The 22,339-nt window shown below is 29.6% G+C and overlaps 2 protein-coding genes across 3 annotated transcripts; both read right to left on the reverse strand.

The window, feature by feature from the left end:
• Window positions 1-508: 508 nt before the first annotated feature.
• Window positions 509-9,008, reverse strand: LOC105785417 (polycomb group protein EMBRYONIC FLOWER 2). 2 transcript variants are annotated; one of them, XM_012611538.2, is made up of 21 exons: window positions 8,876-9,008; window positions 8,470-8,560; window positions 7,964-8,111; window positions 7,662-7,717; window positions 7,216-7,330; window positions 6,926-7,085; window positions 6,678-6,814; window positions 5,815-5,877; window positions 5,592-5,698; window positions 5,062-5,126; window positions 4,727-4,779; window positions 4,561-4,614; window positions 4,417-4,476; window positions 3,991-4,037; window positions 3,785-3,897; window positions 3,423-3,636; window positions 2,816-2,864; window positions 2,323-2,406; window positions 1,732-1,811; window positions 1,358-1,447; window positions 509-922 (listed from the first exon to the last, which is right to left on the reverse strand). In XM_012611538.2, exons 2-21 carry the CDS (start codon window positions 8,505-8,507, stop codon window positions 799-801), a joined length of 1,857 nt encoding a protein of 618 aa, XP_012466992.1. In that variant the 5' UTR covers window positions 8,508-8,560; window positions 8,876-9,008; the 3' UTR covers window positions 509-798. The 2 variants fall into 2 exon arrangements, with proteins under 2 accessions (XP_012466992.1, XP_012466954.1); XM_012611500.2 differs by having other exon boundaries at window positions 5,592-5,713.
• Window positions 9,009-17,046: 8,038 nt separating this feature from the next.
• Window positions 17,047-18,188, reverse strand: LOC105785410 (oleosin Cor a 13). Its single transcript, XM_012611491.2, has 2 exons — window positions 17,842-18,188; window positions 17,047-17,401 (listed from the first exon to the last, which is right to left on the reverse strand). The coding sequence occupies exons 1-2, from the start codon at window positions 18,111-18,113 to the stop codon at window positions 17,278-17,280; spliced, it is 396 nt and encodes a 131-aa protein (XP_012466945.1). The 5' UTR covers window positions 18,114-18,188; the 3' UTR covers window positions 17,047-17,277.
• Between the last annotated feature and the right edge of the window lie 4,151 nt (window positions 18,189-22,339).

Below are 22,339 nucleotides of genomic sequence, written 5' to 3' on the forward strand. Positions count from 1 at the left end.
CTAATATATTGAACTATGTTCATTTCATTGTCATTTTAGCATTAATGTACCAATTTTGCCATCAATGATGAGCTTTATATTAGATTGGATTTATATTGTTATAAATGAAAGAATATTTGTTGTAATGGCTAGTACTGTCCAAGAACTCATCAATTAAAAAGAGGAGAAAAATACTCTGGAAAGGCAGAGGATATTTATAGGTACCATACAGTGAAACTCAGTTATTTGTTGATATAAATAAAGATTATCTGGTCAAGGGCCAGTTTTACAAAAGTGCTTTAGAACAGTGAGACAAAAAAGTACGAAAAGATGTAGTTTGTTAATATAAATAAAAATATTTTAATAATTTTTACTTTCAAATGTAAAAACTAAAAACACTTAAATCTCGGCTTTTCAGCTTTTGTGTTTAGATGAAAAAACATTTTTCGACCGCACTTCTAACTTTCTTCATTGCTTTTGCTTCTGCGGTGGTAATAACCAGCAACCCAGAAGTACAAGTACACAGGAATTTAGATGCGATGGTAGTAGTATGATTTCAATATCTCCAAAGTGTATATATATGTTTAAATTATAGATACTTGATACCTAATTCTTTTTAAATATCAAATAAATAATTATAAGAACATTAAGAAAATAAAAGTATCATGAATTATACCTGCTGATTGTACAAAATAAGTAAAGCAATTACTTGGCTTAATGACATGTAAAGAACTTTAGAGTCGACCACCGTTATACAAAAGTGTTGGGGTGGGGCTGAGAGCACCATTTCAGCATCACGATTGTTTACCAATGGTCTCTTTAGCCTTTTATCAAATCCGAACCATTCTTTTTGTGCTGTTGTAGAATGATATTACAATTATTCATGGTTCGTGCATCGAGGAGACCGTGATTCCACAACTTGGTCATGAATAACCTCCAACACCTGCCAATTCAACATAGGTAGGTAATACGTTTATTATGATCTTCGAATTTAAGCATACATCCGATGTTATGTTGAAAACGGGACAACAAAAGTGCAATCTCATAAACATTATTAATGTAAGAATAGTTAAACTGCCACCGTTATGAGGTATTGTTTGTTTTTTGAGGTCTAAAGATCGCCCACTAGGTTTTTGTCTTTTGAGAAAACGGGTCTCGATAGGGAAGGATGGCCCTTGATTTCTAAAGCCTGAATCAAATCCTTGGCTAGTCGATGTGGGATCGTTTTTTATTACATCAGCCGATCAGAAACACTAGGAAGACAGTATGTACAATCAGACGAGAGAAAGAAACTACAATTCATGGAAAATAGACAAGCTGAAGTGCTAGGGCTTAAATGACATAAATTTTAATCAGAAACAAAAGAGAGACGATGTACCAGATGAGAGCCGGGGCTTTGACAAGGTCCTGCCCATGTAATTTTGAAAATGCTTCACATGCCCATGGAATATGACCATCTGCTAACACCCTGCCATCGTTGAAACAGCAACACCAGGAGAAACAAATGAAGATCTAATGAGTCACTCGATTCAACTACGAGTGAAATGAAGAAACTACCAAAGGAACACAAAAAAGACCAACATCCTGGGCATCATATAGGTCGGTTTAAACGTGTTAAAACAAACTGTCATAATTACAGACAGAGGCGGGAAGAACTTATAATGACAATTATGATTTGATTTCAACTAGTTCCAAGTGAGAATAAAAGAAACGGAAGCAAAAACCCGAAGTAAAACAGAAAGACAAGATTACCTTTGCTTTCTCACAAATGAATTCCACAAATGCATTATTTGCTTCTCATCTTTGGTTACATCAACAAAATCATCAAGCATCTGCAACATGCTAGAGCATCTTAATGCAATCTTGTAAATGCAAAAACAATTTCACCAAGATTCAATTCATTAGCCCTAATGACCAACCCTGGCACTTCAGACACTCGGAGTCATTTTTGTAATGGGCTGTAAACATTAGTAATTACTGCATTATATCTTATTATTAGTTGTTCGTTCACTGACATCAGTTCCTAGCTTGTCTACATCGCAGATATTGAGTCACGCAGTTCAATAATGTACCAAAAGGAATTTTAATGAGATTAAAATCTATACATATCTTTTCATCAAATACCATTTATATATTCCTTGGAAAGGGATCTACTAATGTCAAAATGGTTACTTTACTTCTGATTGTCATGTAAGTTTGTGTAAATAATCCTTAACTTGTTGATAACTACATCACCCTTCAATTCTTAGCTGTCCACTGACCAAAATCCAACACAATATGTCCTTCCACAAAAGCATCAACGTTGAAAGACTACGGAAGAGAAAACAAATAAAATAAACATACCCTTCGATCTTCAAAATCTGCAACGTCGTCATCGACCTCATCCTCACTGTCTCTGTCAGACGTCACTTGATCTATCGCCATTGGCTTCAAGCAGAGATGTAGAGTTTCACAGATTTTGATGTATACATTGTCAGTAATGGATTTCATAGTCAACTATTACTAAGCTTCTTAACATCTCTTGACAAAAACTAACTTCTTAACATCTCTTGACAAAAACTAATGCAAAGGCATATTGAGCTGTACCACACAACATAATTCAAGGAGAAAACCAAAACTACAGTCCTCAGTCCATTTCACATGCTAGCTAAGCCACAACTAGACCCACTCTCTTATTAGTTGCTAATGTGTGTATGTGTGATTAGTCTAAGCAGCAGCAAGCAACTTTTCTTTTTTTCTTTTTTCCTCATTCTCTCTTCTTTTCACACTGCATTATGGATATCATCGCATTTCCCAGAACCAAATTACAAACACCAATTACATAGTTTTCAATCACCTGTGCTCTATGTGAGTGAAAAAACTGTCGCTTCCGAAGGAAAGTACGGCTGAAAACACAGAGAAAATAATAAAATCAAACCCATATTCATGGTTCAACAATAAACCCTTTGTCATAGCAGAAAATAGGGCAAGGGTGGAGAGGGAAGCATATTATCTAAACAAGACCAGTCCAAATGAGCACATCAATTTTATGACACACTTCCATCTTTTAACTAGTTGGTCACAACTGTTATTTGTCAGTTCTATTACTAAACTGGGAGGGAGATGATGGATACAGGATTTAGAACATTTAAGCCTGAATCAGGAATGGCAGTGGCCACTAGACACTTTGGGTAGTAGATAAAGTACTTTACACCCCAACAGTTCTGAGACCAACACTATCTAAAAAAACAATCATTCAACAGTAGCTACTACATTAGCACCAAAAAATACCTAGTGTAGAAATGTACAAAAAATTGACAAGCAATGCCTTTAAATTCACAGAACAAATTCCATAAACAATGCTCTGATGAAAAGAAAGAAACGCATTTAACCATTGCACAGCTTTGGAATGAATTAGAACACACTGAATATATAGATTAAAAAAAAAAAAATTCAGGACATACTTTCTGGGATCAGAACGTTCCATAGATATTTTTCTTGTCTTTGCAAATTGCAAGGCAGGGGGGCCAAGATTGTTTCCGGACACTGATTGAACATGTTCAGAATCAGAATATGATTGTCCTGCAGTGCCTGAAACCCCTGCAACATTGGAACTGGATGGAAGATGTTCGGCACACTCCAGAGCACCCATTATACCATTTTGTATAATGTTACCACCTGAGACAAGAGCCCTTTCATCAGTATTTGAATCAGATAGCCTAGACAACCTTCCATTTCTAAAATATATAGTAAATTTCGCTAAAAGTTATATTTTTTATAAAAGGAAAAAGTAACAAGTAAATGGTCGTATATAAAAATGTAATACCATGAGCCTTGTCAAGAAGCTCACAGCCTCCTGCTGGCAGATTTGACTCTAAGAAAACAGGATGTACATGCCTTGCATTTTGAACTAGGCCCTTCTGTCGTCTACGTCTTGAGCTGTGCATACGTATGAGCTACCAACTTCGGTTCGTGGAAATAAGATGAGGAAAGAAACTCACTAGCATGTAAATGGCAAATTAAATAACTTACTAATAGATAAATGTCTGTTGTTTAGGATCGACACCATCTGCAACAAGCTGAATAGAAAACATACACATGTAAACTAGAACAGTGACATGGACAAGATGTACAGAAATAGGCACATTTACATGGTTATAGTTCTCCTATCTGAAGATGCAGCTAACACCTGTATTCACCATATAACTAAATAAAAGTACAGTGGCAGATTCAATATTGAGTCACACCATACTAGCAAATTTCACCTTAATCACGGCAAAAAATAAAACTTGAACTTTTAAGTATTACAGTAACCTTTTCCCTGTGAATTTGAAGAAACAATTTTAAAAAGGGTGGGGCCAGATGCATTAACATTAGCCCAAATCAGTTCGTTTAGCCAAGAAGAAAAAATCAGAAATCAATACAGAATTGCAAGTCTTGTCAAGAAAATACTCTGACCTCAGATCTCCAACTATCAGTTTTGACTGAAACATTAACAGCTTGATACTCTTCAGTTACCTACAAAGTACCTATGAATTAGAATTTTTGGTATGCATGCATCAACTATCAGAATACCACCATGGATCCTGAAGTTTTACGAACCCAAAATTCAAAATTGAAGAGATCATGGTTTGCAGGCAAGTGATGCCTCAGACCCTATATATAAGAAAAAAATTTATGCATCAACCATATATGTCCAAGTAATACGGATACAATTTCATTTGAATCAAAATGAAATAGAAGAAAAAATAGAACCAAGAGGAACAACCTTAAAGCTAGCACATTTTACTAAGCAGAAAGGGCAAGAGAAGTCTTCAGTTACTGCAAATAAATGGAATTTATGACATTAAATCAATAAGCAATATACAATGCAAAAATTATATAAAAATTCCAAACAAAATCCTAATGATTAACTAGTTAATCATAGTGTCTTGTCTACCAAATAAGGACTAGGAGAGAAGAATCAAAAAAATTCTAGAAAATAATCCTTAGCTTGAGGGTACAGGCAACTAAAGAAAAAGATGCAACCTCAAGAAAACCAGAATGTGTATAAGATTTAACCCCTATCCCGAAGAAAAAGATGTAAGAACTAAGAAATAATACCTTCAGTCCTCTGTAACTTATTGTTATAATATCTGTAATTAAAGATGACATTTCCTGCTCTCAACCTAAAACCAAAAGCAGCATAATGTCAGTCTTAGAGATAGACATAGAGACCAAGGTTAAATCACATCAAGCAAATGCACATTCCTTACTTCTTTCAATTGTATGATTCTTTTTGTGTGTGTGTGCTGGGGGGAGAGGGGGGGAGGGGGGGGGGACACGATGTTTGAAACGCAAAAGTTAGTCTAAAGCACCCAATGTGACTATCTGTAGATTGGCATTTGGTAGTAAATCGAATTAAACATGAAAGTACCCAATAGAATCACTAATGCCCATCCTCCGCTTTTTCCTAAGTAAGATGTGCCTCATTTAGAGCACTGTGGAGCATGTTAAAGAAATTACAAGGTTATTTCCAAACACATTAACAACCAGGAAAGAGCAGGTAATATCAAATTTTCACGGCATAGAAAGGGGAATAGATTTGATCAGAGAGCAAAACTACTTTTAATGGTTATTATAACAAGGATTACCCAATAATATGAGGCAGCGATGACGAGGAAACACCACTGCATGTGTATGAATTATAGGCAGATTTTTCCTTTACCCCAACCTCCTTAGCAGAAATGATGACCTGAAGCTGCAGTGGTTGATTCTTTTGGAGTGAAAAAAGTCAAATCAAATGCCATAAGTAAAATATTTCTAGAAGACAAGTCAGAAATGTCAATTTAAAAAGAAAAAGAAGCAGAGACATACCACTAAGGAAGAATTGCTGGAACTTTGAATTGAGATGAATTTGTCCTCATTCGAACATTTCAACTGCAGCAGGAAAGGATAAAAATAAAATATAGAAGTAACCGCAATTCAGATACTTATTTAAGCTTTAATCATCAGTGCTTGAACATGCATCGCAATTTTCTATACCGGTTACAGTGAGCCATCTAAAGAAAGTTGTACCATGGTTAAAGTATCACTCACACAAGCAGTCATCGACAATAAGCAAAACTGCTTGAGACAAAGTGATCACTTAAGAAAAAACCAGATAAGTACAGGGAAACCTAATTGACCATCGAATGGTATAGCAACACCATCAACATCCCAAATACATAGAGCTCAATACTACTAGCATAGCATTTTTATCAACCACTATATCCCTTTGATACAGTTGCACAAATATTTTTTGGTTTCTACCAACTTCTAAACTGCCGTAGGAATTTTCATTGAAGCACTCTTAGACATAGACAGGTGGAGTTCAAGATATGCTTCAGCTAAAGCTGAGTTTAGGATGAATTTTCAAGCTTAGAATGGTATGATTGAACAACATCACAAGTATATACCCAATAAAAATAGCAAGGAAAGAATCAGAGGCTAAGGACTGCAGAGTCATTCCTTAAGAATATTATTTTATATTTGAGAAGAATATAGAAAATGGAGCACTGCCCTAGAAGTGATACTTTATGACTTGGCCATAGTACAAAAACAATCAAGAAAGCTTTCTCTGAATCTTAAACAATTCTTTTTTGCTATGATACTGACTAAAATAATAGCTAAGCAACTAGTAGAACAGTCACCCAGATTTTTTTTCTTTAAATGATAACCAGAAAGCTATGATGGCACACCTTCAATAAGCAAGACTGCAAGTCAACAGGTAAAACCATCTCAGACCTTTGTCCCGAACTCAAGTTTGGGGATTTTTCCCAAGACAAATATAGTGATTCTAATGGTATCCTACCCCAAAGGCAGCATCCTCCATTTGCTGTGAGAATAAGTAGAATGTGAATGAAACAGAAAGAAAAAGTGACATTCAATAGCTAAAATTCATACTAAATTGAACTGTTATAATGTAAGGGATTTATGAAATACATACCAAAGCTGACAAGCAAAATGGCAAGCGAGCCAGATTTGGCCTCCATAGCTAGCTTATTAATCTCAGGGAGAATAAAATTTACTTGGGCTTGATTACTGTCATCAATGCCAGTGAAGCTAGTCAAGATACAAGCCCGACGAAAACGATAAACTGCAGAATACTTCATTGTGGGGTTCAAAAAGTAAATATATCATAAATGAAGTACAAAAAAAAGAGTACAACAATACCAGAAAAGAAGATAAATAGACTAATGGATTTAGTTTTGAATGTACAGACATGATACACCCTACCTCTGCAACCGCAACATCAGAAACTAGCCTTGCCAACAAGATGTATAAAGGAAAAACAGTTTGTGTCAGTACACCTTCATTGACAATCCCTGGTACTGACACTGTCATTTGTATCCTACATATCAACCAAATAAAATGCAGTTAATAACTCAAATTTACCTGTATATAGCAAATTTTGATCAAGTCAAACAAGACAACACATGATTATTAGAAAACAATAACCAAAAACTAATCATCATCAAAATTTAATTAATAAATTCATTGATAATCACACAACAAAATAAGAATTAACTCCTACCACAAAGAAACTTGTCATTGCTACCTAAATGATGCAAATTCCAACAACCATATGTATAGTCAAACATAAGAATCTATACAACAGATTTGCCTATCCTAAAAGTTGCAACCATAAGCACTTTCAAGTTGCAACCACATTGGAACATTACCTCCTTTTGTGTTTTGCCTGAAGTTTGTAACGCAAACATCTTTGAAGAAATAATGGCTGCAAATTAAAAGAAAAATAATTTAAAGATGACCACAACTAACAAGTAGATTGATATAAAAAAGTATCCGAGTTAAAGATTAAAGAAAAATCTCTTCCAATGAAAATAAAACTAAGATGGTTCAAAGCAGCATGTACTTTTTAACTGTCTGCAACGCCGAATGACACCACATCTTGAACAAACATGAAAATCAATCTACATGAAAAAAATAAAATGTCGAAAGCAACAAGAAGCAGAAATATTACATTCCTTATAGCGCGCCTTTGAAGAATGTTATAGAGTTCTACAGGCTTGCAATAAACCGATAGACTCTCTTCAGCTGCAATTTCCTCTTCAGCAGATAAATTCAGGCCAGAATCTTCTTGGCACATTTGATCTGTGCTTCTTGAATAGCTGGAAAGAAAGATAACATGAGAACCCCTCAACTCATGAACTTATCCAAATAGACATACTCCAAAATCACACTTCATTACAACACAAAAACAAACAAACAAACAAACAAACAAAAACTCTATAATAAATCAACAATAATCAAACATAAAGGCTCTAGAACAAGATATCATTCACAATGACCTTGAGAAAAACAATGTTTGCATGATCACATACTTTTAGCTTGACATTGTTAGAAAATACGCGAAACCCAAAACCAAGATACCTATGAGCATAACATATTGCCATAATAATATTAAAAATTAAAAGAAGAAAAAAATAAAACCCTCAAATTATGAGTTTAAAATCCCAGAGAACATACGAGGAGGTTTCACGAGCCACTAAAGGAATGCCCGGCATTCTTATTAGATAATGCTTAATTTTAGCATCATAGCTTTCCTCTCACCTCAAACCTGCAAAGAAGAAAACCAAGATTAAAAGCTCTAATTAATTTTAAAATTTAAGTTCATATTTAAAAAAAAATAACATTTCATCAAATATAAATCGGCTTAAATTATTTCTATTAACGATTTAAAATTCGAATAAATTTTCTTTTAAAATGCATTCGCCAATCTCTCCAAAGGGATTTTTTTTTTTATGAGAGTGAATGGAGAAGTGTAGTAAATTACAAGACCTGAAATAGAAACAACATATAAAATAGAGCCTAAAAATTAAAAAAAAAATTGGAGATGAGAGGGAATTGATTGAAAGAATAAAGATTAACTGACCTTTGAGAAAAAAAAAAGATCACTAATTAATAGCTTCGAAATCGGAAGCGAAAATTTAATTTTAGAATCCAATTTGAAGCTTTCTTGAACGAGTAAATGGGAAATAGGCAAACTGTAATCCGTAAGTTTCTCAGCTTTTAGATAATAGTTTTTAGGCTTAATACTTTTTGGTCCCTATACTATTGTTCAATTCTCACTTTGGTACTTTCACTTTTTTTTTTATTAACTTGACTTTTACTTGCATTCTATATAACTCATTACCCCCAAACCCAAATTTCTCTTAAAAAGTTTTTAAATCTGCTAATGACCCGATTTATGTGTCAAAACAACTATAAAAATACTTAAAATTTTAAAATTAAAATTACCAAAAAATCATAAAAATATTAGAACTTAGAAAATTATAAAATTAAAAATTATAAGTATGCGAAACACTAAAAAAAATAAAATCTCATAAATTTTAAAAAATTGTTTGTTTGGAATATTAGGTTTTTGGAAAATTTTTGATCTTTATGAATTTCTTTTAAGAATTTTATGGTATTTTGTAAATTTTAGAATTTTTGGATTTTTAAGGAAATTTGAGTTTTTTAGTAAAAATACCTTAATTTTAAAATTCCAAACAAACAATTTTTTAAAAAAATTATGATTTTTCTAATTTTTTGAAGTTTTGCATACTTTAATTTTAGTTTTTTTTATAATATTCAACAATGGATTATGATTCTTTTTAAGTTTTTAAATGATTTTCTGAGTTTTAAGATTTTTTATTTTTTATTTTAAATTATTTTTAGTTTTTTATATTTTCTAGTTTTTAATTTTCGTGACACTTGGCAGCATGTCATTGGTTGGCTTAATTTTTTACAGAAATTTGAGTTAGGGTAATTGGGATTATATAATGAAAGTACAGGATGAAACTGATAAAAATTGTATAGGTATCAAAGTGATAATTTAATTATAATACAAGGCCAAAAGAGATATTAAGCATCTTTGTTTAGGTTGTGCTTTTCTTTTCTTTTCCTTGTTTTTTCTTTGTTTATTTTAGAGTTAAATGTCACATTTACCCTCAAAACTTTTCTTGAATGTGCAATATGATACCCTTGCAAAAGAAAAAAAAAAAAAAGAGAAAAGTTCAATTTGATACTTATACTTTTGTTTTATGTTTCAATCCACCCCAAATTATTTTAATGAAAATGGATTGAAATGATATATTTGCATTAATCTTTTTATTTTTCTATCCCTTCAATTTTTCATCTTTCTAATTTTCTTTTCATTATAAAATTAGGAGTATAATATGCTGCAGCGCACTCGAATCTACACTCTTTTGCACTAGCAACAATGCTGATAACAACTAAGCTAAAACTCAATCAGCGAAAAAAATATTAAAATGTGCAATTTAAAGCTAGTTTATGAGTGAGAGACGTTGAGTGAAAAAAATGGAAATATTGAAAGGTGCAATTTAGGGGTGAGATGTTAGAAGAGTCAAATGTAACGTCAGACTCATTTATGAGATTTAAACTTGTGGGATACAACAATGCCTAGGCTGTAAAGTGTAACTGGTTGTTGAATATTTTCTTCCCCATTGATTCAATTGGTTAAATCGAAAATTGGAGATATCATTCATTGAATGTTTGATTCAATTTTTAAAATCTTGATGATAAGAATAAATCAAAATTTTAGATTATTAAAGTATTAATCATAAAAAATTATGAAATTTTACATAGTTATAAGTGAATTTATTTTTCTTACTTAATGTTATTCCATTCTATTTTCAAAACATCAAGGTTGCTTTGTTTGAATGTTGGTTTACTTAACTTGAGTTCTTAATTTTCCAATTTTATTAGGTCTTTGATTCTGTATTTTCTTAAATTTAATTTTTATTTTTGTCTTTTATTTTGTATGAGTAGAATATTAGTAATGTCAATGGAACGCTATAGCATTCTAAGGAACACAAGAGATTATTGGTAAATGCTTTTGTCAAGTTAATTACAAGTTTAACAATTACTAATTTGATCGAGTCAAAATTATTAGTGTAAATTCAAATAAAATAAAATTTAAGCTATAACTAAATTAACAAATAAAAATACTAAACTAATTTTTTTCCTTTTTTGTTGGAATTAAAGCAAATGGATTGAAATGATGGTTGATTGATTCGTGGATTACTAACTAAGCTGATAAATCTATGATGATTATATTGTTTGTCATTCCTAACTAAGAATCTCCTCTAGGTCCCATCCTAAACTAAAACATAACACCTAAGCTCTCATCTCGATCTCACTATTCGGCACAAATGTATCAAATACCTACTCGATAGAGTCTCCTCTTGGTCTCGCCCATCTAAATCTTCCATTAAATGTGTCAATTCTAGTACGTAATATGCAATTTAATACACTTACCAATCAAAGCATAGATAATAACTTAGCTAAGTAACCCACTTATCAATCAACCAATAAAATAATTCAGTACATGATTAAACTTGATTTCCTCACATGCATTTTAACAAACACATAGTAAGTATAAAATGTAAAAGATGAGAAAATGCTCATTAATAGATAAAATCCGATGAAGCACGAGCGTTTAATATCTCTCTCTTCACAATGTTCCAACTAAAACGAAAAAATAAAAATACTATAGCAAAATTAAAAAAGAAAAGAGAACCTAACTAAACCCTGAACTAAGAACTATGAAACTAAGGAAAATGTTTTCGGCTCACAAAATCTAAATTCAAATACTTATAAAGTGGTATTTATAGTCTACTAACATTTAACCGAACATTAATCATTTTGCCAAAATAAAATTTTGTATATTAATAGGTACTTACAGGCTCAAACAAATAATTTATATTAGAACAAACAAAAAATAAGTGTATATTAATATAAATAATATTTTAGATCGATATGATAAAATATCATATTGATTTAAAAATTACATGCATGATTGACAGTGTGCTTGATTGACATGTTTTATGATAGAAATATCAAATGTTTATTTTCTTTTCTCTCGTTTTCAATTCTACTAAGAAATAGTTGGAAAGAAAATTGTTTTTCTTTTAATTTCCTATTTTTCCTACCAAGCACTTTTATGGAAAGAAAAAAATTATATTTTTAATCTTTATATTTTGTATCCTTTTAATTTTTCATCTTTCTAATTTTCTATTCACACTCTAAACTTTGGATTTTAAAGAATAAAAGAGAAAGTTTTATGTTTATTGGGTAGTAGACATCAAAGATATTGAGATTTAAAGTTGTTGAATTTTTCAGCTTTAAACTTTAGAGAAAACAAATAGAAATATTTATTAACAGTTAGAGTTTTAAACTTTAGAGGGATGAAGAAAAAGGTAGAAACTAAAATAATAAAAATCTAATGAAAAAAATGAAATATATATATTGATTTATTTTTCTCTTTTATACGGGTGTAGCATCATGATTCTTCGGTTTAATTTATAGTTCCTTCCCAACCCTTAAATAAGAGGATAATGTGTTTCAGCACATTCGAATTCACGTCTTCTTACACTAGCAACAATACCGATACCAACTGAGCTAAGACTCAATCGACGAAAAAAATATTAAAATGTGCAATTTAAGACTAATTTATGAGTGAGAGACGTTGGGTAAAAAAAATGGAAATATTAAAAGGTGTAATTTATGGGTGAGATGTTAGAAGAGTCAAATGCAACATCAGACTCATTTATGAGATTTAAAATTGTGGGATACAATAATGCCTGAGCTGTAAAGTATAACCGGATGTTGAATATTTTCTTCCCGTTAATTCAATTGGTTAAATCGAAAATTAGAGGTATCATTCATTGAATGTTTAGTTCAAATTTTAAAATAGTGATGATAAGAATAGTTGTATTAATAAATTTAAATTTTAGATTATTAAAGTATTAATCATAAAAAAATATGAAAATTTACACAATTATAAGTGAATCGCTCTTTTCATTTTGCTTAATTTTATTCCATTCTATTTTCAAAACATCAAGGCTGCATTCTTGAATGTCGGTTTACTTAACATGAGTTTTCAATTTTTCAATTTTATTAGGTCTTTGATTCTGCATTTTCTTAAGTTTAATTTTTGTTTTGTTTTTCTTATATGATGAGTAGAATAATTTATAACTACTCCTCAACTCTAACTTTTAAAATAGAAGGACAAATGCGTTTCAATAAATTCAAACTCACATCTTCCTATATTGACAATAATGCATCACTAACCGAGTAAAGACTCTGTCATCAATTTTTTTAGTCTTAAGTTGTTTTTCTTTTAATTCTCTCATCTTTCCTACCAAGCAAATTTATGGAAAGAAAAAATATATTTTTAATATTTTTTGTTTTTCTATCATTTCAATTTCTCATTTTGTTTTACTCTAAAATTTGGATTTTAAAGAATAGAAAGAGAAAATTTAGTCATCAAAGATATTGATATTTAAAATTGTAGGATTTTTAGCTTTAAACTTTAAAGAAAACAAATAGAAATGTTTATTAACTGTCAGAGTTTTGAACTTTAGAGGGGATGAAGAAAAAGATAGAAACTGAAAAGCCTTGAGGGAAGGGTTTGCAAATGCTTTAAAAATATATCAAAAATTTTAACAATATGTTAATTTTATAAAAAATTAAAATTTTGGCGTGCATTCTAAGCGATTACTTTCTTTTCATATGAGTGTAGCACCACAATTCCTAGTTTTAGTTCATAGCCCCTCCCAACTCTTAAATAAGAAGATAATGTACTTCAGCACACTCAAACTCACATTCTCTTGCATCAACAACAATTTCGATTCCAATTGAGTTAAAAACTTAATCGAAGAAAAAAATACTACAAGGTGCAAATTGAGGCTAATTTATGAGTGAGAGACATTGAGTGAAAAAAGAGGGAAATATTAAAAGATGGAATTTATGGGTGAGATGTTGAAAGAGTCAAATGTAGCGTCAGACTCATTTGTGAGATTTAAAATTGTGAGATACAACAATGCCTGGGCTGTAAAGTGTAACCGGTTGTTGAATATTTTCTTCCCTATTGATTCAATTGGTTAAACCCAAAATCAGAAGCATCATTCATTGAGTGTTTAGTTCAATTTTTAAAATCTTGATGATAAGAACATTTCTATTAATAAATTCAATTTTTAGATTATTAAAGTATTAATCATAAGAAAATTTTATGAAATTTTATACTGTAAGGTTGCTTTCTTTTAATATTGGTTTACTTAACTTGAATTTTAATTTTCAATTTTATTAGGTCTTTGATTTTGCATTTTCTTAAACTTAATTTTTTTATATTTTTTATACAATAAGTAGAATACGGATATTAATAAAGTAAAGACTCAATTACCAATTTTTTTCTAATCTTAAATGTTAGATTTTCTTTTCTTAATTGGAGCTATCCAATTGCAAATACTTCTTCATGGACCATTGACACACTTCTTTAGGAAAATTTTCAACACACTAACTTTTAATTTCTCATTAGAAGATATATCTAATAAGTTATATAACAGTTATATGAATTTATATAGTACAACTACAATCTAATAAGTTATAAATTATTTATTATCTTAAATATATATATTTTATTTTTATTAATATAAAATAATTTAAATATATCTTATTATTTAATTTAAAATTTACCATAAATATGATTTTAATAAATATTAGTTATCGTTTTAAAAATATATAAATTTAATTTAAGTCTATAATCTTATAAAATATAAATTTTATTATAGTATAATAGCACATTGTGTCTTTAATGATTGTTTTTAATCTAACCTGTCGTCTAAATTTGAATCCAAATAATATTTATTTTAATATATCTTCACAATTTTAATCTAACCTGTCGTCTAAAATAATTAATTCTGAGAGAGGTCAAAGTTATTAAATCCAGTCAAATTTGAATAAACAAAAGACTATGTTTTAAGACGGAATTTGTGTAATAACATGAGTACATGACAGATTCGTGATGTTCTTAAATATGTTCTGCAGTAGAAAAAAGACTAACATGAGTTACATGTAGACCTGCTCATGGGTTAGGCCACTTGGCCCGCCTGAAAAATAGGAGGATTTAGATAAAAAAAAAGGCCCATTTTAAAAACGGGCCGAGCCTCAGGTAATATATTTTTGTCCCAACCCGAATTCGCTAAATGCCAAGAAAAAAGCTGCTATATTTTTTTGTTATTTTAATGATATTTTATTATTGTTTTCTCTCTATTTTCTTACTATTTCACTATTATATTACTCCTATTTTATTGTTATTATTTAGATATTGTATCACTTGTTTTATTGTTAATTTTGTTATTATTTTAGAGACATTTTCTGGTTAAGTTGCATCTATCTTAGTATTATTTAAGTATGCATATTATTTAAATTTACTTTCAATTTGTTCGAAAATATTTATTTTAATGTTTTAGTATTTTTGATGTATTATATATATTTAAAATTATGTAAAAATAATATAATATAAAAAATAATATGAGCGAGCCGAGTCGGACTCGAGTTTTAACATTTTTATCTGGGCCCGACCCAAACCTGGCCCGACCTATGATCACCTCTAATTACATGATATGCTCATCTGTAATTTTGTCAATATAAAATATTAAAAGTACTTATTTTATTGACGAGATGGCAATTTTTCTTTTCAAAATAATTAAAATTTATTTTATAAGTTTTAATTAAATATTAAACTTTGGATAATTGTTGTTTTGTTATTCATATTCCAAGTTTTGTAGCTATCTAAAATTCGTAGCTATTCTTTCTATCGTTTTCGAAAATTTATATTAAATTTTCTAAAGCAAAATACACCTTATCATATATCCTTTAAAGTATAATATATCTTATCACTACTTAACACTTACACTCTATTTGTTTCACTGAAAATGGGTTTAAGAAAAATGACTTTATTTTCTAAAAAATATATATTCTAGTATTTGCATGATGTTAAATATTTTTTTATTATTTGACATATTTTCTGAAAATATTTCATAAAAGTTGTTTTAAATGAAACAAATCTTTTAATTATTTAGTTGAATTTATTTTATATCTATAAATTTATATTTTACATTAAGACAACATAAATATATTTGTTATAAAATATTATAGTGCAATTTATTTTTAACAATAAAAATATTTTGTAATAATCAATGTCATATATAAATTTAATTTAAATTATATATATTACAAATATGAAAGTACAAAGTAGAGTTAGGGATAAATGAAGGTAAGCATTATTTAAACGATACTTAAAATATATCATAAGACTTAGGGTCTGTTTGATTGCCAGTAAAATGTTTTCCGTAAAATGATTTCGGAAAATGTTTTACTTTTCTGTGAAATGATTTACTAGAAAATATTTTACATTGTTTGGCGATTTCGAAAATATTTTCCGAAAAGTTGTTTTACATATATTAATATATATTAATAAATTTTATATTTTCAATTATTTTTACATATATTGCAATGATTTATTTATAATAATACTCAATTATTAAGCTACAATATTAATCGTTATAAATTGAAAAACTAATATCAAATAAATTATTTGTAATTGTGTTAAAAACCAAGTATTGAATAATTAAAAAACAAGTTCCTGGAAAATCGATAAACAGACGCAGTTTTCTACCGAAAATGAAGGAAGGAATGAAGGAGGCGATAGAGAGGAGAGCACGGAAAATGTCTTACGGAAATTGAAAGGGTAAGACATTTTCCCTAAAATGTAACCCATTTTCCCTTGTTTTGGAGTTCACCGTCAATCAAACAGACCCTTAAATTTAATCTATTTACTTATTTAATCTACTTACTTTTATTTTTGGATTAAAATATGGCATCAATAAAATTTATAAAAAATTTACCGATATTTAACAATTAGACTAAATTTTAAAAATAAAAGTACAGATAACATATTTTAATAAGCATTTATTATTAATATATAGTTTATTATTAAAATATTAATATTGAAATTACTTTTATTATTTAAATAAAATTGAAATATTAAATAATTTATTATATGATTAGATAATTAAATATATATGTTCAATTAAATTGAAAATTATAATATTTTATACTAATATTTTATTAATTTTAAATATTTTTAAAAATAAAAAATAATATTGTATATTAATATAATATATATTATATAGTGTTTAATTTAAATATTCAATTTTACTTTATTGTAATTGAAGTGGAACCAACAAACACACAAACTAACAACAAAAACAAGTAGTGCTTATTACAGTCAATTACATGGGAGTTTTTAACATAAACAGACAGCCACATCATCCCCCCAAAGTTTCTAATGCTGCTTTTAAATTTAGAAAAAAACATCTTTTCATCATCAACAACATAACAACAACATCATTAAGGATCGGTTTAATGGCCACTTGATCCTGAACTTTTGCACAGCTCCATTACAAAAGCATGCAGTAGAGAACTAATTTAAGAAGCCGCCGCACCGGTGAGCTGTGCCGCCCTATCTTTCATCTCCCGTGCCTTGCTAGCCAATTTCATCCCCGCACTATCCAACTGATCCGCCGCCGGTGGGTGCCTCCCCGTCACATACCTGTATATATAGTCATTTAACAATAAGAAAAAGCTACTAAGAGGGCCATGGAAGCCCTAACAGTTGGATTGAATTTTACTTTCTAATAAAAAATTTTAAAAAATTTAATCACGTAAAAAAAGTAAATTATTTATTTTGTTCATTTTTAAAAAATTACATTAAAATTTGACTGACCCGACGGACTGCTAAAAAATTGACATGACTTTAACATGTAATGATTAAGGTGTATCTCATACTAATTTATGAAATTTTTAATTATAAAAATAGATGAAATTTTTAATGAAAAGATATTTCGTTTTGATCTTTGATAAAATTTACTCTCTTTAATCTTTGATAAAAATGTAAAGACTAATTTACTATTTTTTAAATAAAAATAGTCCAGTACAGGAAATTTCATGGTATTTTTGGAGATCATTAAAAAAGAAAAAAAGATCAAGGACCTGTAAATCCAGGACAGAACCGTGACGGCTGCAACACCGAAACCACCGGAGGCGACGAAACCCGTTGCTAGGAGAGCTGTTGCAATGAGAGCAGGGACAAGAACTGGACTGAAAATAACGAAGAGTGGAGTGGCTATAGTGAGTGCAATAACGGTGCCAGCTAGGATTAAACCGGAGAGAATGAGGAGGGAACCACCGGCTGTTGCGGCAGTAGCGGCTTTCACCATTTGGTGAGTCATTGGTTGAGTGTTTTGGAGGTGGTGGTCAGCCATTGACTAAAAAAACAAAGAAAAGAACTTGAAGAAATTGCTAGTAAATGGAAAGTATGTAGGAATGTATGATATTGGAGAGAGAGAGAGAGAGGAGAGAGGTGGGTTATATAGAAGGAAAAGAGGGGGCACGTGTCAGAATAAAGAAAGGCACGTGGTGAGGATGCTTTCATGCAGGGGTTGCATGTAAAAAATGGCTTGGTTTTAGGACACGTTGATTTTTGTCGGGTTTGATTTTTTAGGTTCTTTGAACGAGACGACGTCCAATGTTCTCGTGGAAGCTATTCGAAGAGGTAAGGTTGAATTTTATTATTATTCTATTTTGTCTCTGTTTTTTAAATTTTAGTCCAAATTTAATCTAAATAATAGTAGTTAGATTTATAGATTTAATGAATTATTCTAAATATAAAACTTTTAAATTTTAAAATTTCACTCTTGATCAAGAATAAAAATTAATAGTAAAATTTAATCAAAATATAAATAATATTCACGAAATATATTTTATTCTTATGAGTAAAAATTAAACCCAACTACATAATTGAAAAATAAAATTAATTTAATCGTGTTGATTCATATTATTGTCAATGTCTTAAGACATTGCTGCGGGACTGCCACCACAGCAGGGTCGGAGACGGTAGGGCTGATTCATCCATAGGTTGTAGAACTCAAAATCGATTCCTCACTTCAAAAATAAAGTAAAATTGGATTTCTTTGTAATATTTTTGGATTTTTATCAACATAAATTAAAATTAAGTTATTACAATTATGGACCACACCAAGCATGGGTCATAAGCTTGTGTAGTGTTGGGTCAAGTATGAATTGGGCTTATAATCCAAGCATAACCCAATTTTGAACTCCATTCTATTAAACCTATAACCAAGTAGTTTGGTTCAATTCACAACAACATAACAACATTGTTGTTTGTTGTAAATTCATTGACAAATAGATATCTATAACTCTTTCAAGTTTTTCCTATTATAAATCCTAAGGAATGAATTTCCATAATCCCTAAATCATTAACGTCGGTCTTAAATGCTTTCTAACTCGTGGTTTTTGAAGCTCTATAAATAGAGGGTATGTACAAACTTATTGAAGGCCAATGTGAAAGTTGAATCATCCTTTCATCTTCTCTTCTCTTGTATATTTCTCCTCGCTTTATAATCTTGTTTACTTTTTTTTAACAAAATAATGAGAAAATTATAAATTTGTTAGATAAGAAGTATTGCAGGGTTGAGGTTTGGAGTTTCATCATACAAAGTTGTTATATGTACGTTTTTCTCAAATTATTTTGAGTTTAAGTCTTACCATGTGGACCCTATCAAGATTTATTTTGATTTAGGCTCGTATATATTTCAGTTTGCATCCTGTTATGCTTTGTATTGAGTTATCCTAATTATAGTTGATCGAACATGGAATTTATACTTATAAACTCTTTAAAAAAGCCATTGCAAATAAAAACTTCTATGATCATTGTTGTACTTATCAAAAAAATTGAACGAAAATGAAAATTTATTAAAATTGAGTGAGTAAAATAAGTGTATAATAGTATAATCTAACTCTCGAATTAATGGTGGATAACCAACATGAAAACATATGTTAACAACCAATTAACCTAATCATTTGTCTCGTCTACCAGAAAAATAGAAATAATTAGAGGAAAGATTCCAAAATAATAATGAAGAATAATTATTGTTGGCTTTAATATGAAAAGAACATCTACTTGGAAATTCAACTAATTAATCATAGCGACTAACGAGCCCCAATAATGTTTTTTTAATAATCTAAACTTAAAATTAAACAAATTTTATTCATATTTATTAAGTCGATTTGTATGGAGCTCGATCTTAATAAAAATAATAATTTCGAATTTTGTGAATAAAAAATAATTTTAGCTAAATCGATTTTAAATTTAACGAAGCATAATATATCTATTGAATATTAGAAGCTAGAAGCAATATTAGGGTTTTTACAATAATATTATTAAAAAATAAAAAATAACCAAAATATTATAACTTTTTTATTTACCAAAATATTATAATTATTTTTATTATTTACCAAAATATATCAAAAAACAAAAAACAAAAAAAAACCAGCAAAAAGCCTGCACCGATTTGACGGCAGACTGATCAGGCCAATGGCATTGGCGGCACCAATGGTGCCAAAACCATTGGCGGCACCAGCCTTAATAGGGGCGGTTGGTGGTGGGGGAGAATGAGAGGGAAAGAAAGAAAGAAAGAAAGAAAGGAAAGGAAAGGAAGGGAAAGAAGGAGAGGAAAGAAAGAAAAAGAAGGAAAGAAAAGGAAAGGAGAAGAGAAAAAAAAATGAAGAAGAAGAAGAGGAAAGGAGAAGAAAAAAGAAAGAAAAAGAATGAAAGAAAAGGAAAGGAGAAGAGAAAAAAAAAGAAGAAGAAGAGGAAGGAAGGAAAAAAAGAAAAAATGTAATTTTTTTATAAATTTAAATTTTTGTAATATTTGTATGTTAAAATTTATGTTATGTACATTATACATATTTTATTATTTTATTTAGCATATATATATTTGTTGTCGTATATTTAGAATGAAAAATTAATGGTATGTACATTGTATGTTGATTAGGATTTTTTATGAAATTTACTTAGGAAGTTGAAATTAGTTATTTTAGGAAAATAACATTAAAAGTAAAATGATAAAGAAATATGTTTAAGAAAACATAAAATATGAAAAGAAAAAACGAAATTGTATATTCACGAAAATAATAAAATGGGGAAAAAATGTGAAAAATGTACATGTAATAAATTTCAAACATAATAAATTGAAATAATGTAAAATTATAAAATTAAAAATTACGATATTTTTAAAATAATAAAATGCGGATGAAAAATACGAACAAATGGCCAAAGTAAGAGTGTATTAGTAAATTTTAAAAAAATTCAGAAATAATTAATACAAATAATTGAAACAAAATGTCTGAAATAATGTAAAATAATAAAATACGAAAATAATATATTTTTATTTAAAGTAATAAAAATCGAGAAAATAATAATACGAGCAAAGGCGAGAAAATGGTTTTTTCGGTTTTTACCAAAATATTACAAAAAATAAAAAATACCAAATATTATAAACATTTTTTTATTTATCAAAATAATAGAGGGAAAAAAAAAAGGATGATGGAGGGGAATAAAAAAGCGGCACCAATATGTGGCTAATTGCCTTTTAATCCCTCCTTATTTATTATTTTCTTTTATTCCCTTCAACACACTAAATTAATAAATTTCAAACATTATGCACTGAAATAATGTAAAATTATAAAACACTAAGTTTATGATATTTTTAAAATAATAAAATGCAGAGAAAAATACGAACAAATGGCGTAAGTAAGAGTGTATTACTAACTTTTTAAAATTCAGAAATAATTAATACAAAATATTTCAAAGAAAATGTCTGAAATAATATAAAATAATAAAATACGAGAATAATATATTTTTATTTAAAGTAATAAAAATCGAGAAAATAATACGAGCAAAGGGCAGGGATAAGGGTTATTTTCTTACACCAAATTATTTTAAATAACACACTAAATTAATAAATTTCAAACATTATGCACTGAAATAATGTAAAATTATAAAATTAGAAATTATGATATTTTTTAAAGGAATAAAATGCGGAGAAAAAAATACGAAAAAATGGCCGAAGTAAGATTTTTTTACTAAATTTTTTTCAACTTGCAGGCATCGCAATGGCTCCATTGATTGGAAACGATGAACACATATCTGATGCGGCTAATAACTCAGTATGATTTTTTATTTGTTAATCACGAGTTCTGTTTATTTAAAAAGGATATACGCAGTATATACAAATAAATTATGTTATCGTAATATGTTTTCTATAATTTAACACTATCAGGACTCGTTCCGAGTATTAAGGGGCCGTGTGAGTGTTTTAAAGAAAGCTCCGGATGCACGATTGATGCAGTACTTGGAGCTAGCCGGATTTGGGTCAGTAGAATTGATCCGGTCCTCCGACTTGCGCTTTGATTTATTATCTGTGCTAGTGGAGCGGTGGCGCCCGGAGACCCACACTTTCTATTTTCCTTGCGGGGAGTGCACGGTGACCTTGGAGGATGTTACATTGCAGCTTGAGCTCCCAATTGACGGGAGTCCCGTAACGGGAGTATCTTCATTTATCGAACCGACTGCACTTTGTTATCAGCTCCTAGGAGACTCGCCAGGGGACGGTGAGTCATATTTTTC

The sequence above is a fragment of the Gossypium raimondii genome, chromosome 7 (assembly GCF_025698545.1).
Source record: "Gossypium raimondii isolate GPD5lz chromosome 7, ASM2569854v1, whole genome shotgun sequence".
Classification (NCBI taxonomy): Eukaryota; Viridiplantae; Streptophyta; class Magnoliopsida; order Malvales; family Malvaceae; genus Gossypium; species Gossypium raimondii.